The following is a 14,937-nucleotide window of genomic DNA, read 5'->3' on the forward strand; positions in this document are numbered from 1 at the left end:
GGTGGGGTTAGAACGAAACACACACACACACATAATAATAATAATAATAATAATAATAAGCAGTGGAGAATAATTTTGCAAGATCTGATGATGAATTGCGTTGATATTATGCTTTCTTTTCTCGATACATGTCTAGGCTGTTGTCAACATTTATTTTGTTAATGTAAAAATATTCCTTTAAGCAATCAAATAAACAAACAATCAACTTTTACAGTGTGTTTAAGACACTCTGACGGATGAGGTTTTATCTACACGGGTAAGATGCTGGAAAAGCTTTACAGCCAAAGCTAGGGAATTCTTCAAAATAAAAGTCTAGATAAGAAATCATAATGGTACAATTTGTGACCCTGGACCAAAAAACCAGTCATAAGTGTCATTTTTTCGAAATTGACATTTCTACATGATCTGAAAGCTGAATAAATAAACTTTCCATTAATGTATGGTTTGTTATGATAGGACACTATTTGGCTGAGATACAACTATTAGAAAATCTGGAATCTGAGGGAGCAAAAATATCAAAATATTGAGAAAATCACCTTTAAATTTGTTCAAATGAAGTTCTTAGCTATGCATATTACTAATCAAAAATGAAGTTTTTATATATTTACAGTAGGAAATTTACTAAATATCCTCCTGGAACATGATCTTTACTTAATATCCTAATGATTTTTGGCATAAAAGAAAAATGTATAATTTTGACCCAAACAATGTATTGTTGGCTATTGCTACAAATATACCTGTGCTACTGATGACTGCTTTTGTGCTCCAGGGTCACAAATGAGAACAAGAAGGATTACATTTGCTGTCAGACACCGATTAATTAAATAACCACAACACTATATTTTTGATTCCACTTTTTTGTTGTTTAGGGCTTGGTTTATGTATTTTGTAACATTTTTGAGTTGCAATGACACTTGAAATCACTTGCCCTAAATTTTTCCCTGACATGGATATATTCAAATTGAGAAAGTGTCACATAATTAGCCTAATTATCTGCAGAAATTTATAACCTTGACCGTGTTCATGAATTGTAACCATTTTTGTGAACACTGCAAGCACACAATTCCAAATTAAAAGTCCCCTCATCATCCCACATAACCTGAAACATAAGTGAATGAATAAATATAAGTGTGTGTATGTGCTTTCTCTCCCTCTATATAGTCTTTATCAGTTAAATTAATGAGAATGCACGTTTGTTTAAAAAACTTTGTTTACCCTAGAATTTTTTTTATAAATAAATAAAACAGTGAACTGGATTGTTTAGTTTGAACTAATATGTGAATGTTTGTGTGAATCTTAGGGTGAATTTTAATCATGAACATGTTCCAGTGGCTACAAACCTCAGTGTAAAATTTCAACACCCAAAACTAGCTACAACAGAAATGTTGCACTTTTATTACAAAAACCAAAAACAAAACAACAACAACAACACTGTACCAAAGTGCATTTGTAAGGTTACGAGACAATAGTCTGCATTCAATGAGGTAGAGCAAAATAACACTTGCTTGTGTTAGTAAAAACCACATTAATTTCTTATCCAACGTTGATTTGAAATCCTATGATGTCTTCATTTATGAAAGATGGCTGTATATAATAATACTTAAGTAAACTTAACACAACAAATGAAACACCACAAGGCAGTATTCAGTGGGTAATGCATGACAGCATTAGAATATTGCACATTTCGTATTATCCCACACCTCATGAACATTACAGTGATTTAAATAATCTAGCTTTCACCCTGATCACGTAAATTAAAAAAGGATTCAGAATTCAGCAGCTGAAGTGTTTTGATTCAAGTAACAGTTAAGAGCAGTGTGCTTGCTTTATGAATACAAACTCTCCCCTGTGCAGTGTAAACGGTCCGATGCTTTCCTGTCCTGTGTCATCACCTGTCGAAGCAGGGAGCGGCGCAGGGGTACAGCGAGTTCACCTGGTAAGCCCTGCTGGGCACGTTCACCTTGGCATCCATGGTCTGTGTCTGCGTGAGGCCATGCAGAGGGGCCGTGGAGACCTGCATTGAGGCCGTATGTGTCAGATATGTCGCAGGACCTTGAGTGGACATTACCACCGGCTGGCAGTTCTGCTGCATGTATTGCATGTTCGGCTGCTGCATGTACTGATGCAAGGACATGCTCTGACCCTGGACGGGATACAACATCTGTGCAGGCTGAGCACTCGGCTGTGTGCATTTCTGCTTGTTTGCTTCCTTTACGTCACTGTCATGAGCACTGAGAGAGAGAGAGAGAGGATATTAGGGGAGATGATGACTTCCATGTTTTTAGTGCCAAATTGTTCTTTCAACTATAACACATTATTTTCTGTTTTAGTTATTTTAGTACTTTATGTAAAACTGAATGAAAATGAGAAATGATTCCTTTGCCAAGTAGCTGAAATAAAATAAGTTTTATTTTAATAAAATTATTTTTATTTAATGTTTAGTTTATTTAAAGTAACAAAAAATGCAGAAATACATTCAGTAAAGCTGCATATGCGTTAATTCAAGTTGCATATCCATGCATTCCAAAAAGCTTGTATTTGCAGCAATGAAATTGATTTTACATGCATTCAGTAAAGATGTAAATACAACTTAAATGCATGCATTTACATCTTTACTGTATGCAATAAATGTAACTTCAATGCATGGATATACAATTTTAATGCAAGCTTGTATTAATGCTTATGCAACTTAACTGAATGCATGTAAATGCAAATTGAATGCATCCAGTAAAGTTGTATATGCATTTATTCAAGATTCATTTACACACATTAAAGTTGTATTTACATGCAGTCAAACTGTATTTACATGCATTCCATTTGTATGTTTTTTGTTAAGGATAACAACCCTGGGTGAAACTCACATTAGAAGTCTATCCACGCAAGGCAGCAGCTGCTCCCAGGTGTACGCTGATAGACGCTGCAGGCGTGGAGGCCAGGTCGGAGACACACGCAATATTACCCTGGAGGAGGCCACACACGCCGCAGCAACCAGGGATGGGACGAATCGCAGAAATGCATGGTCTTGACAGAGAAAGGAAATGCAAAAAACAGAACATTCTGATTCTGTATATCATGCAGTTCTTATACACTCCCACAAACATTCAACAGGTGCAAAATGCACGGCATCTGAATTAATCTCTGCACCTTGTAAAGAGACCTCTAGGAAATAGTCAGCATATTTGGAGATGTACAGCATGGTCCTCTCCATGCACGCCATCGGCCAGCCATCATGCAGGTCCATCTCGTTCACGGCGACCGGCAGGTAGTACTCTATGAAGTGAGCAGCGGTGGGAAGGTACAGGTTCCACTGAAACGTCTTGAGGAGCAGCAGCTCCATGTGCAGGAGACCCTGTTTGGTCAGAACCAGGTTCATAGAGCTCATGCAGCCCAGACTGTTCAGTGTATCCAGCTTCGGGACACGGTCTTCTCTCTCCTCAAACTTACCTGGATAATAAAAATGGTTGTTGAGTGGTTATGGCACAACACTATGTGGTGTGCTGTGTGCATTATACACAATAACAGAATATCACAATAACAGGAGTATGACTCTTACATACAGAATTACCAAATTTTGCCATAAGTTAAATATATTAAGGTTCTGCAATATATAAATATATTGTGGAAACTTAATTTCCTGTAGAGCTGCTTTGCAACGATTTGTATCGTAAAAAGTGCTATACAAATAAACTTGACTCTTACTGGCCAAAAGCAAGCAGGACAGCGCAACCATGTGAAGCTGCTGTACTGAGATGTCATAGCGGTCCATGAATAGGTCCAGCAGATAAACAGCCAAGTGTCTGGCTGCTGGGCACAGCTTGAAGCGATTGCTGACTATAGCGATAAGGTCTGCAAAATATCGTCTAAGGCTCAGCTGTGGGGACTGGCCTTTGTACGCAGGCAACCGCAACTCCTGAAAGACATCCAACGAGACAAACACACAGCAATTAAAATGTTTTATAATATTGATTTGTGCAATAATCAGTTTAAGTTGCACATGCATGCAATTGCCAAGTAACGTTGCATATGCATGCATTGAATTTGCATTTATATAAATTCAAAACAGTTGCACGTGCATACATACAAAGTGCATTTACATGAATTAACTAGTTACATTAATATGAACAGGTGCATATGCATGTAAACTAAATTTACATTAATTCACTAAAGTTGCATATGCATGCATTCAATAAAATCACTTTGTGCATTCAAGTTTCATTTACATAAATTCAGAACAGTTGCATATGCATGCATTAAGTTGCATATACATGAATACAGCAAAGCTGCATATGCATGCATGCATGCATTACGTTATAAAATCCAAACACACAATTCCACTATCATGACAAATTTGTAATAACAGATTTGTGCAAGGTTAATGCATGCATGACATTACAACACATTTAATGGCACCAAAAACCAACACAATGACATGAATACAAACTTTGTAACGCAGGGCCTGATAGATGTCCTCTGCAAGTTCTCCTTTCCACCACTGACCCTCCAGCTCCATTGGGATCCTGGAATATATGAGGATTAAAGATCAGATCAGCTTCATTGAGCAAAAGCACCTTAATGCATCCCAAGACAAATCAAAGCTCCAGCAACAATCAGCACTGATGACGGTGAGACCGCTGAAGGTCTTGATTGGTCCAACACATTTCAGGAGGAGAAGATCATTTAGAGTAACAAGCCTGAGTCTTCCTCAATGTGCACTATACTTCCTTGCTCAAACAAACCAATGCATATCACAGAATGAGCGGAATGACTTACTAGCATACGATAACCTACTATAAATCAAAGAGTCGTATCAATAATGGAGCAGCGCTAAGTTACATGTTTGACTTTTAAAGGGAAAAAGCAGACGATGAAAACTTTTCAGTGTTCAGAACTCACCGCACACAACGACGCCCGCATACAGACAGTACGATGAAAACTAGCAGCCGAACAAACTAATCAAAGTGTAAATCAAATCAAAGTTTACACTCTGTGTTCACGAGCAAAGAAACAATACACGGCACAGCGAGCCTGACTATCTCAGCCAATCAAAAGTCGCCTTACAATCACAGAGCGCGACCAATCAGAATGAAGCTTTCATCCGCGTCATCACAAGGCACGAAGTGTCAATGCAGCGAGAAAGAGCAACTAATCACAGAATTACACTGAAAAATAATTGTTGGGGAAACATAAGATCTCAGAAACTTTCAAGTGACACTTAAAAAACACAGTTTTCACTAATAGCTGTTTGTAAAACGCATTTCAACCCAAATATTTGAGCCTGCTATAACCCGATCTCACCACTAGAGGCCGCTCTGCTCAATAATCAGCTTTTCACTTCAAACCACTGCAAATTCGCATTGATTACTTTACTGATTTATTCGTTTGTTTCGTCATGCATTTCATTACAAAATTGAAAGATTTGCTTGTTTTAGTTGGTTTATTTTATTTTATTTTCAAATTAAATTAAATTACCCAACATATTGTTTATTTAAAAAACTGAGCAATTCTAAAATAAAATGTTAACTGGACAAGCTTTTTGGCCTCCTGTATATTACCATATTACTACATCACATACAGTGTACTTGAGTTGTTTATGCTGAATTGCTTTTACGGGACTGTAATGTGACTTTAGCACATAAATCACACAATTAACAATAAAAGTGCAGCAATAAAGATATATGTGACTGGTGATTTAGTGCAGGATTGTTTCTTCAAATTAAGAAGTTATTTCAATTTTAATCCAAACCTAGACGTGATATTAACGGATTAAGTTAATTTGCACCAAACAGACATTTTCTACAGAATGCAAATGGTATGAAATGCTTGTGATTTTTTTTGTTTGTTGCCAAATCATTTCTAACAATGTTTTGCCACACATTTTTCAAACATTACATTTACATTTAATAATTGAACAAATGCTTTTATTAATAAACATTAGAAAAACAAAAGCAAATTACTGCAGGGAAAACAAAGTCTCAGAAAAGTGAGATTTATGCATGTCCTATTAGCACCCTGAGCAGAAGTGAGAATGCAGAAAAACCTCTATCTATTAGCATATATTCAAAGGCCTTTTAAGATTTCTGTTTTCCTTATGCCTTAAAAAGTGCTACAAGACCTGTCCAGTTTATTTTTTTTTTGATAATTACATTTTTATTTTACTTTTTATTTATTCATTTATTTTATGTATGATGATGATGATGATTATTATTTTGAGTAATAGATTTAAACCAATGTTGACCTGTGATGACCTTTGGTTTTGCCCATCATGCCATAAAAAACATACCATTGAAGCATAGCTTCATTTCAATTTTTTTTTTTCAAATTTATAATTTGATTTTAACATTCAATTAAAAAAAAAATATATATTTAAAGTTTTTATTTTTTTTTAATTTACAACATTTACGTTTGCCCCATGCATGGCCCTCAGTTAATGTTGATTTTTGGTCCTTTATATTAAAAGTCTGGGTACCTCTGATTTAAATGACAAATATTCTATCAATATGAGACTGTAACTATGGTTCTTAAAACGCATCTTTTCTTCCAATATTGTTACATCCTTGATATCTAAGCAATGTAGCTAATACTCATGACTTTTCCATGACTTACTTTTAATGAATAATTTATATTTTAATAATCATAATAATTGTCTTAACTTTTTGAGACTTGGAAATCACACATTTTTAAGTTTTTCATGACATCTGGAACCCAGTATTGACTTAAATGGCCATAAATTGAATAGTAATTACAAAAAAGTAAAAACAGATTAAATAAAGTAAAAAATAACAAATAATTTCTACATTGCTAGAATGTGTGTGTTTTTCTTCTTTTCTCACATTCTCGTTAACGCAAATGAGTGTGTAATAAACTCAATATGCAAGTTCTGTGTGTCTCTATAACATGGTCGTTATAAACAGTGCTGAGTGGTGTGTGCTGAAAGAGGAAGCACATGCTGTCTTCACAGGGCTGGACTTCTCTGTGCACACAAAGTCTGTGGCATGAATGAGCTTCTTTCATAAACAGAAAGCATACAACTAGGCATGAATGCATCGAAAAATGCATGCAATTTAGACAATGCAATTAGACGTTAGTATGATGTGGCATGCAGGTAATCCATTCTTGTCATGGGTTTGAGCTGCTTTTGTCCCCGGATGGAACTGTCATGGCTGCTGTGCGCTGTTGACTGATTCTGGTTGGACGGGAGGCGGAAAAGCGCTGTAAGTCTGGTCACCTTCGACACTTTTACATGCATTTATATGCGTTTTCACATATGCACTCCATAAACTTTGACTTTGAAACAGAATGAACGTTTTATTAGTGGAAATGCAGTGTCGGACGCGCATAATGGCATGCACGATATAGCAGTTTGAAACATGTTTGTTGGTCAACTTTAAATAGGCAAGTCTGCATAGTTGCTAAAGTAAACTCCATCGCAGGCTATAGGCATTGCATTTTACTTTGCAGTGCATTAAGTTTGATCTAAAACGATTTTAAAACTTTATAACACGTTCATTGCATTGTGACATAGGGGGAATTAGGCAGCTGAACCACAGGTGCAAACTGATTATACTCTATTTAACTCACGGTGCATGCTTAGTTTATTATATTTGATTATATTTATGTCTTTTGAGATACGTGGATCAGTATGCATGTGTGTATATTAAGACAAAGATGTGAATTAAATACTCATGTACTAGTAAAACTGTGCTTACAGTACCATGGTACAGTGATGTTAATGCCATGGTGCTTCGATGTGTATCATGGGGTTAAAAGACAAGAAGGTTTTACAAGAATTTACAAGAAGGTTCCAGTGTATTTCAAAGAATACCATGGTATTACCATGGAAAACACTGGTACTGAACTCAAAGTCATTTATGTGTTGCATAAGCAGTTTAGGAATAATTATTAAAAAGTAAACATAACAAAGGAGGACCGAGTACACATATAAATGTAATAATTAGCCTAAATGGAAGTGAAAATGTACTATCATGATACCGTGTTCAAAAATGATGGTAATACCATAGTACAGAGCATTGAATGCACACTTAAATTTAGGTTCATTCAAATATATTGACTTGTAATAAAGATGTTGTAGTCTGGTTTTGGGTAACTAACTAAGCTAACGTTATAAATGACATTTCAAAGAAGACCGGGTTCTGTTTTTTATAGAAAATTCTTGATGTACACACTGTATATGTAACAGTTTTTTTATTTTTGTCATATGTGGTAAGATTCTGATCCTAAACACTAGTTAAGAATTCAATTGAATGTCAATTAAATAGTTTACACAGCATGCATTACAATAATTACTCAAAAATGTAATAAACAAAAGCACAGTTCTCAAGAAAATGCATATGTACTGTATGCACTGCAAAAATGATTTTCTTGCACAGTATTTTTGTCTTGTTTTCAGTATAAATATCTAAATATTCTTAAATCAAGATACATATACTTAGAGGCAAAGTAACTTATGTAATGATGTAAAGCCTTGTTTTAAAAAAAATTGTATCATAATTAAGTGAGTTTATGCTTAAACTAAGAAAAAATCTGTCAATGGGGCCAGAAAAACGTGAGAGGCAAAATGGCATTAAGAATATCAAGTCTTGTATTCTAAACAAAAGCATTAAAATTAAGAGAGTTTATGCTTAAAATAAGAAAAAAAACTGTTATGGGGTAATAATAAACTTAATTCAATGGCAATACAAAACACTGACAGATATTTTTCCTTGTTTTAAGCATAAATTCACTTAATTAAATTTGATCAGTTTTTCAGAAAACACAATATTTTAAATAGTTTCCTTTCTCAAATAAATGCTTCTTAATGAAAAAATGTTTAGATATTTGTAATGGAAAGCAAGAGAAAAACTAGCTAGAAAATTATTTTTTACAGCGTATCTTTCATGACTTACATAATGCTCAATATTGCAATTGGAAACATTGGTGAGAATGTAATGACACTGGTTATTAATTATGATGTTGCAATTTTTGTATTGATTATTGAGTTTTGAGCATGATCTATCTAAAAGCTCAAATTTCCCTTGTCTTGTATAGGGCTCTGTACATCCAATATGAATGGGGTCAATGCCAAACCTGACGCTCAGGTTGGGAAGAAAGAGAGGGGCCTTTGGCATAAACGCCTGCGTCTCAGGAAGTCCTCCTTTTCATTCCCTACTGAACGAAACACTGTGAAAGAGGAGAGAGATGTTACAGCACGTGGATGGAAAGTAACAGGGAAGTCCAAGACGCGACCTCAAAGTCTTCAGGCAGCGAACACATTCTCCTGTTCCTCGTGCAACGACGGCATCTCCTTCAGACCCGATGAATTAACCATGCATTTTAAGATCGCCCATGGAGGCAAAGGAAACCCACCAATGTTTCCGTGCGACATGTGCGGGTTCTCCACGCCGGTGTTCACTATGCTTCAGCAGCACCGAATGCAACACGAGGATTGTTTGTTCGTTTGTGAGATTTGTGATGACAACGTCCAGCGAACGCTTCCCCAACTGACCAAACATTGTCAAACTCACCATGCTCTAAACGGTCAATACGACTGTCCCAAATGCAAACTCTCCTTCCAGGAGATTAAGCAGTTTGTGTGTCACTCATGTTGTATTATTAATGGCAATGCACAGAAAAATGATCTCTTAAAGCACATGGCCGCTGCATGCCGTCAAAGGTGGAGCAGAAGAAATTGGTGGAGAAAGCGGGCACCTGTTAAGCAAGACAATAACCTGTCTCAAGAGTTCAAGTTATTACTTCCAAAACCAGAACCCCAATGGACATCCCCATTGCTCCCGTTCTCCAAACCTGGTCTACTGGACGACCACAGCATCTTGCTGGACCCAGAGAAGACCTTGGAGGAAACACAGCAGTTTCTCGAAAGGACCGTTTGTAGTGGTAAAAACCGGCCTGCATCTCTCAAAGGCGAGCAAGATTTAGTTTCTCGCGCGCCAACAACACCCCATCCATCACAAGCTAATGCAAAGTGGTGTACCACGCCACACCCAGGCCTGCGGTGTGCTGGGAAAGATAAGCTAAGCGGACTCATAGAGAAGAACAATATATCTGTTCCCCCAGATTGCACTACAAAGGTGGTCGGGTTCAAGATGGTGGACGGCAAAAAGCATTTAGTTCTCAAAGTCATTCCTTCAAACAAGCAAGACGTTTCGAAGGATGCTCACACTGTGAAACCAGCCAATCAGCAAGACGAATCCAATGATATTTCAACTGTTAATGCCTCAGGAAACCGTTCTCAGGTGTCGTCTAGAAGTCCTTCGTCCCAAATAAAGGAGCAGGAACGATGTGTAGCTCAGCAGGACATTTTGTCTTCAGTGGTTGAGAAGATAAAAAGCCAGCAAAACTATGGATGCAACAATCAGGAACATGCAACTATTAATCTCAATGCATGCAACGCCTTCAACCATAATTCAGATATTCAAAGTCCCCACGCAAAAAGAGCGAATGACTGCCAAGACAAAGCCTTCAGTGAATCCGAGGAAAACTTTACCGCATGCCAAGGAGATTCAGGTTGTCATAGTGATCTGACTTCGGATACAGGTTCTTTGGAAGAAAGGTGTAGTTCACGCCTCCTTACAACAGTGTTTGATGAAGAACCCAATCTTGATTCAAACGTCATTCTCCATCAGCCAAAAGCATGCTCCATCTCTGGGTTTGACTACATGAGTCCATCCTCCGGATCTCCTCTGAAGGATCTGAATGAGTCTTTGTGTCAAAGTGAAGACTGGGGCCTGTTATTCCATGGCAATGCTGACGAGTGCACAAACAACATGGACCCCAGAGATTCTCTGGTCCCGGTGGGTCAGCGCGACTGCGAGAGGGAAAGCCGCAGCGCTCCAGACCTGCTTCACACGGTGGATGAGCTGCCTTTAACAACAGACATCCATTTGCTGGATGAGGCGAGAGCGGATTGGACGTTATCTCCACACGCCAGCTCTGATGAACATCTGAAAGATTTCACATGTGCTGGAGGTAAGCAATAAGCAGAGCACTGTGAGATACTCAAGTGTACTCGTTGTGTTTTGTCTTTTGGACATGGTTCCCATAGTCATGGAAAATTTTTAGGTAATTGTTAAAAGATTGGAAATTTCTATAGCATTGTGTTTAGTTGAATATTTTAGTTGTAGATATACATAACTTGACTGAAATTTTTCAGTGGCTTGTTTTGAATGAGGTCTAAATAAAAACTTTTAAGCAAAGCCATGGAAAATTTTCAGATGTTGAATGTTCGGCCAACAAAACATTGAAACTCTTTCCAGCAGACAGAAGACTCATGGTTTAGATGTTCAATATGTCTAAGCTTGCATGCATAGAGATCTACATATATGAGCCGCTATATTTAAATCGTGCACAATATTGGAGCGGGTCAAAGCCCGTCTGTGAACACATGAGATCGAGCTGACTGTACAAACCTAGTTATTCACATGTATGAATATCTGTATATGCAGTAGTCTTTAGCAGCTGATTTTCACAGGATTTAGTTTACATTTAATGTTAGATAGTTCTGCATGTGGTAAATAAAAAAATAATATTGATCTTATAAACATTATAAGAACCCAATCATAGATATGTATAATAATAATAATAATAAAAAATTGTAATTATTAATAAGTAATAATAAAATAATAATTATAATATATAATAATTATAAATATATAATATAATAATTAATAATTCTTAATAAATAATTATCAAAACATTTTTAAACCATTTTTTATTTACTATGAAATGGCTCGGTAACCTTTCCAAGCAATCTATTGTTGGCACAAATATATAAAAACCTAAATTTTAAATCAAAATAATTTTTCAGCTTTATGTATTTACTCTGGAATGACTTCGTAAACAATTACAATTACAAAAAAAATTACAAGATTTTTTGTTAAATGTTTTACTCAAAATGGTTCATGGTAAGCATTATACAAGATATCTGTTGTTGCCACAAACATTCAAAGCATTCAATGCAAGAAGTAAAATATAGTAATTAAAAATGTGTTGAAAAACAGTATAAATTAATTTTTTCTACTCTGAAATGAATCCATAAACAATTACAATACAAGCAATCTTAAATTCTTTAATTAGCATTCAATGCAAGAAGTAAAATATAATTAAAATAGTTTTCCATGTTTTTCTACTATATACAGTATTATCATATTTTAACTCTATTACCTGTGTTATAATACAAATACAATATTTCATGTATATTTCATAACTTCATGTATTTTTGTTAAAACATTTTAAAGCACGTTAGTTACTCTTCTGCTCCATGTTTTCATCAGATGCAAACCAGCGATCTGAGCCGGTCAACGCCAGCATCTTCTCTCCCCGGCCTGATGATTCAAACTCTTCCACATCCGTCCCAGCAACAGCCTCTGGATCCAGCGAGTCAAGCGGCCCTCTCGCGTCACTGAACAGAAAGCGCATGGGAGAAACGTCCTCGGCAGACTCTCCCGTCAGCAAATCCCAGAAGCCATCGACTCAAGCCTCCGTCCTCTTCTGGGAGCCGGCACCTCGAGACGCTCCGGCGACCCTTCGACTGATTCCCCACAGCTCCTCTCAATCCGTTAAAATCCCACGCGACAGCCAGCCCGTGATCGTCCTCAACCATCCCGACACTGATATTCCCGAGGTCACAAACATCATGAGAGTGGTTCACAAGCACAAAGGCTCAGTGCAGCGGGTCGTACTTTCTCGTAAAACTCTCATAGCTCTTTCAGAGTTGAATTGCGACGCCTTTTGCGATAATCTCGTCGCCAATTGCCACGCATCCCACCGCAGGAGAGAATGGCCAAACGGGACCGTTAAAGAAAGGTTCAGCTTGAAACTGAGGCTCAAAAGAGTGTGTGGAAGAAAGTATACCGTAGTACCAACAGCATCGGAAAGCATCGTGCTGCAGCCGACTTTTAAATGCTGGTTTTGCGGGCGGCTTTTCACAAACCAAGAAGCCTGGGTGGGTCACGGACAGAGACATCTAATGGAAGCAACCAGAGGGTGGAACCAGCTCTTCAACAGATAGAAATGCATTCATCAGCCATTTTTAAGAAGTGCTGTGAAGAATCAGGGTTGCTATGCAAATCTCAGGGTGAGGAAAATACAGCTGGATTTCGTTCTTTATAGTAATAAACCCTTCTCGGGGCGATTGAATATTTATGATGACACGAGCAAGCATTATTTATTTTGTTCCACAATGTGAAAAAGTGCAGTGCATTATCTAATAGATGAAATATCACTGTGTTTTTTGATACGGTCAGACCAAATTCTCCTCCTCTCACGATACTGTGATAGATCAGGTTTTGTGAGATTATTGCAGAGACCTCAGGTAATATTGTCATATTCCACTCTGTTAGCTTAATACTAATAGAATTGACCTTCGCTTCACGCTGAATAACGAGTGATTGAGCTGTAACACATCAGTTTGTCTTATTATGTAGCTTTGCATTATTTGATTTTTATTTTTGACATTTAAAACTAGGGCATGTTGAGCTTTACTAATCATCTTTCAGAAGACTTTGTGACGGAAATGTTTACAGAACTTGTTGATTCTCTTTGTAGGAGGCTACGGATCTGCTTTAGCTTCCTCTGTTTGTCACGTTGCCGGTATATTTAGCATTAGTTTCCAACTACACTTGTATGCGAGAGAGCATATGTTGACGCAGCATTGGTGAAGCATCACTGAAATTATGTTTTGTGTTTATGTGAATATTTATTTTTCAGCGTGCAGTCGGCTGATAAGTTACATGGGTTTGATTAAGGGTTTAAGCTTCAATTAATTACCTTACATTTATTAAATTGTTAATGTATTATTCATGGATAAAGAATGTTGCAACTGTGTGATGTTTTGGTATCAGTAATCAAAAAAAAAAGTAAAAAAATTTTTTATTCTCATTTATGAAGCCAAAGGTTTTTTAGGATCAGTGTAATCTGATCAGAATAATAATTTCCTGTGTTTATTTTCCCCAGGTAAAACTTTGATTGCACTGCGATTCAGGCACTTAATAGAATTTCTGTAAATGTTTGAAGATGGTCTGTGATCCACTTCACTTGAAAACCAAAGTAAACGTGTCTCTTATGTTTGTGTAGAAGTTTAAACACTGGTATAAGCACTAGTGTTGCACTAACAGCTGTGAATGACACCTTGTATTGCTGTACTAGAAGTGCCTCCACAAAAACCCAGCTATCAATAAATAAATATAATTATTTTGAAAATTCATTTGTTTTGTTTTTATGTATTGTCTGAGGTACATATAGCACTTTAAGAAAAATACTCTTGTATACTGAATTAAAAAAAAGACAAAAATATAATGAAATTTTCATATGAAATCACAAAACAGATTTAAAACCACTGCTAGAGAAAACAAACCTTTATGTAATTGAATGGTCACATATGGTACATTTTAATTTTTGGGTCGCCCACATAAGTTTGCCTAAAAAGTGATGAAATAACAGGCATATCATTGAACAAATGTAGCCTATATGTGGTAAAAAAAAATTGTTTATTTATTATGACTTTTTACTATACACACATTAACGGTTGTCAGGTCTTTAAATGACATGCTGTTGCAAAGAACATATATATTCAGCCTGTTGACACCTTACACACCCCTTCATAGGTACTATATATGGAACAATAAGGATATCTTAAGCCGTCTACACAGTCAGGTTAAGGCTGCTCTGTGTCTGCTCAAAATTCAATGTGAAGTCAGGCTAAATTATGCCAGCTCTGACCCACCTCAGCCTCAGCCAAATGCATTTATGCCACCTCCGAGGAGCATTAAACAGTCCATGTAAAGACACATAAATGCCACTTCAGAAGCACTTCTGTGCCACCTTTTCTGTGTAATTAATGCATAGTTTTTCCTTCTGGAGCATCAGTGAGTGTTTGAATCTTCTGTAATAGTTGCATATGAGTCCCTCAGTTGTTCTCAGTGT

At 36.7% G+C, this 14,937-nt stretch overlaps 2 protein-coding genes across 2 annotated transcripts; one reads left to right on the forward strand and one right to left on the reverse strand.

The window, feature by feature from the left end:
• Positions 1-135: 135 nt before the first annotated feature.
• Positions 136-5,044, reverse strand: LOC306884690 (cyclin-J-like). Its single transcript, XM_079440799.1, has 6 exons — positions 4,894-5,044; positions 4,442-4,517; positions 3,700-3,910; positions 3,145-3,444; positions 2,862-3,021; positions 136-2,231 (listed from the first exon to the last, which is right to left on the reverse strand). Exons 2-6 carry the CDS (start codon positions 4,508-4,510, stop codon positions 1,889-1,891), a joined length of 1,083 nt encoding a protein of 360 aa, XP_079296925.1. The 5' UTR covers positions 4,511-4,517; positions 4,894-5,044; the 3' UTR covers positions 136-1,888.
• Positions 5,045-6,954: 1,910 nt separating this feature from the next.
• Positions 6,955-14,217, forward strand: LOC306884262 (uncharacterized protein). Its single transcript, XM_079439996.1, has 3 exons — positions 6,955-7,211; positions 9,046-10,983; positions 12,288-14,217. Exons 2-3 carry the CDS (start codon positions 9,063-9,065, stop codon positions 13,022-13,024), a joined length of 2,658 nt encoding a protein of 885 aa, XP_079296122.1. The 5' UTR covers positions 6,955-7,211; positions 9,046-9,062; the 3' UTR covers positions 13,025-14,217.
• The last annotated feature ends 720 nt before the right edge of the window (positions 14,218-14,937 follow it).

Source organism: Barbus barbus (assembly GCF_936440315.1).
Source record: "Barbus barbus genome assembly, chromosome: 18".
Lineage (NCBI taxonomy): Eukaryota > Metazoa > Chordata > Actinopteri > Cypriniformes > Cyprinidae > Barbus > Barbus barbus.

Bases quoted from the DNA above. Each gene is read 5' to 3' on its own strand.
- LOC306884690 (XM_079440799.1), bottom strand. From the start codon at position 4,510: ATGGAGCTGGAGGGTCAGTGGTGGAAAGGAGAACTTGCAGAGGACATC. The intron at 3,911-4,441 runs GTTTGTATTCAT...GATGTCTTTCAG, and splicing joins ATCAGGCCCTGCGTTACAAA to GAGTTGCGGTTGCCTGCGTA. The intron at 3,445-3,699 runs GTAAGAGTCAAG...TTTATTATCCAG, and splicing joins GTCCTGCTTGCTTTTGGCCA to GTAAGTTTGAGGAGAGAGAA.
- LOC306884262 (XM_079439996.1), top strand. From the start codon at position 9,063: ATGAATGGGGTCAATGCCAAACCTGACGCTCAGGTTGGGAAGAAAGAG. The intron at 10,984-12,287 runs GTAAGCAATAAG...TGTTTTCATCAG, and splicing joins AGATTTCACATGTGCTGGAG to ATGCAAACCAGCGATCTGAG.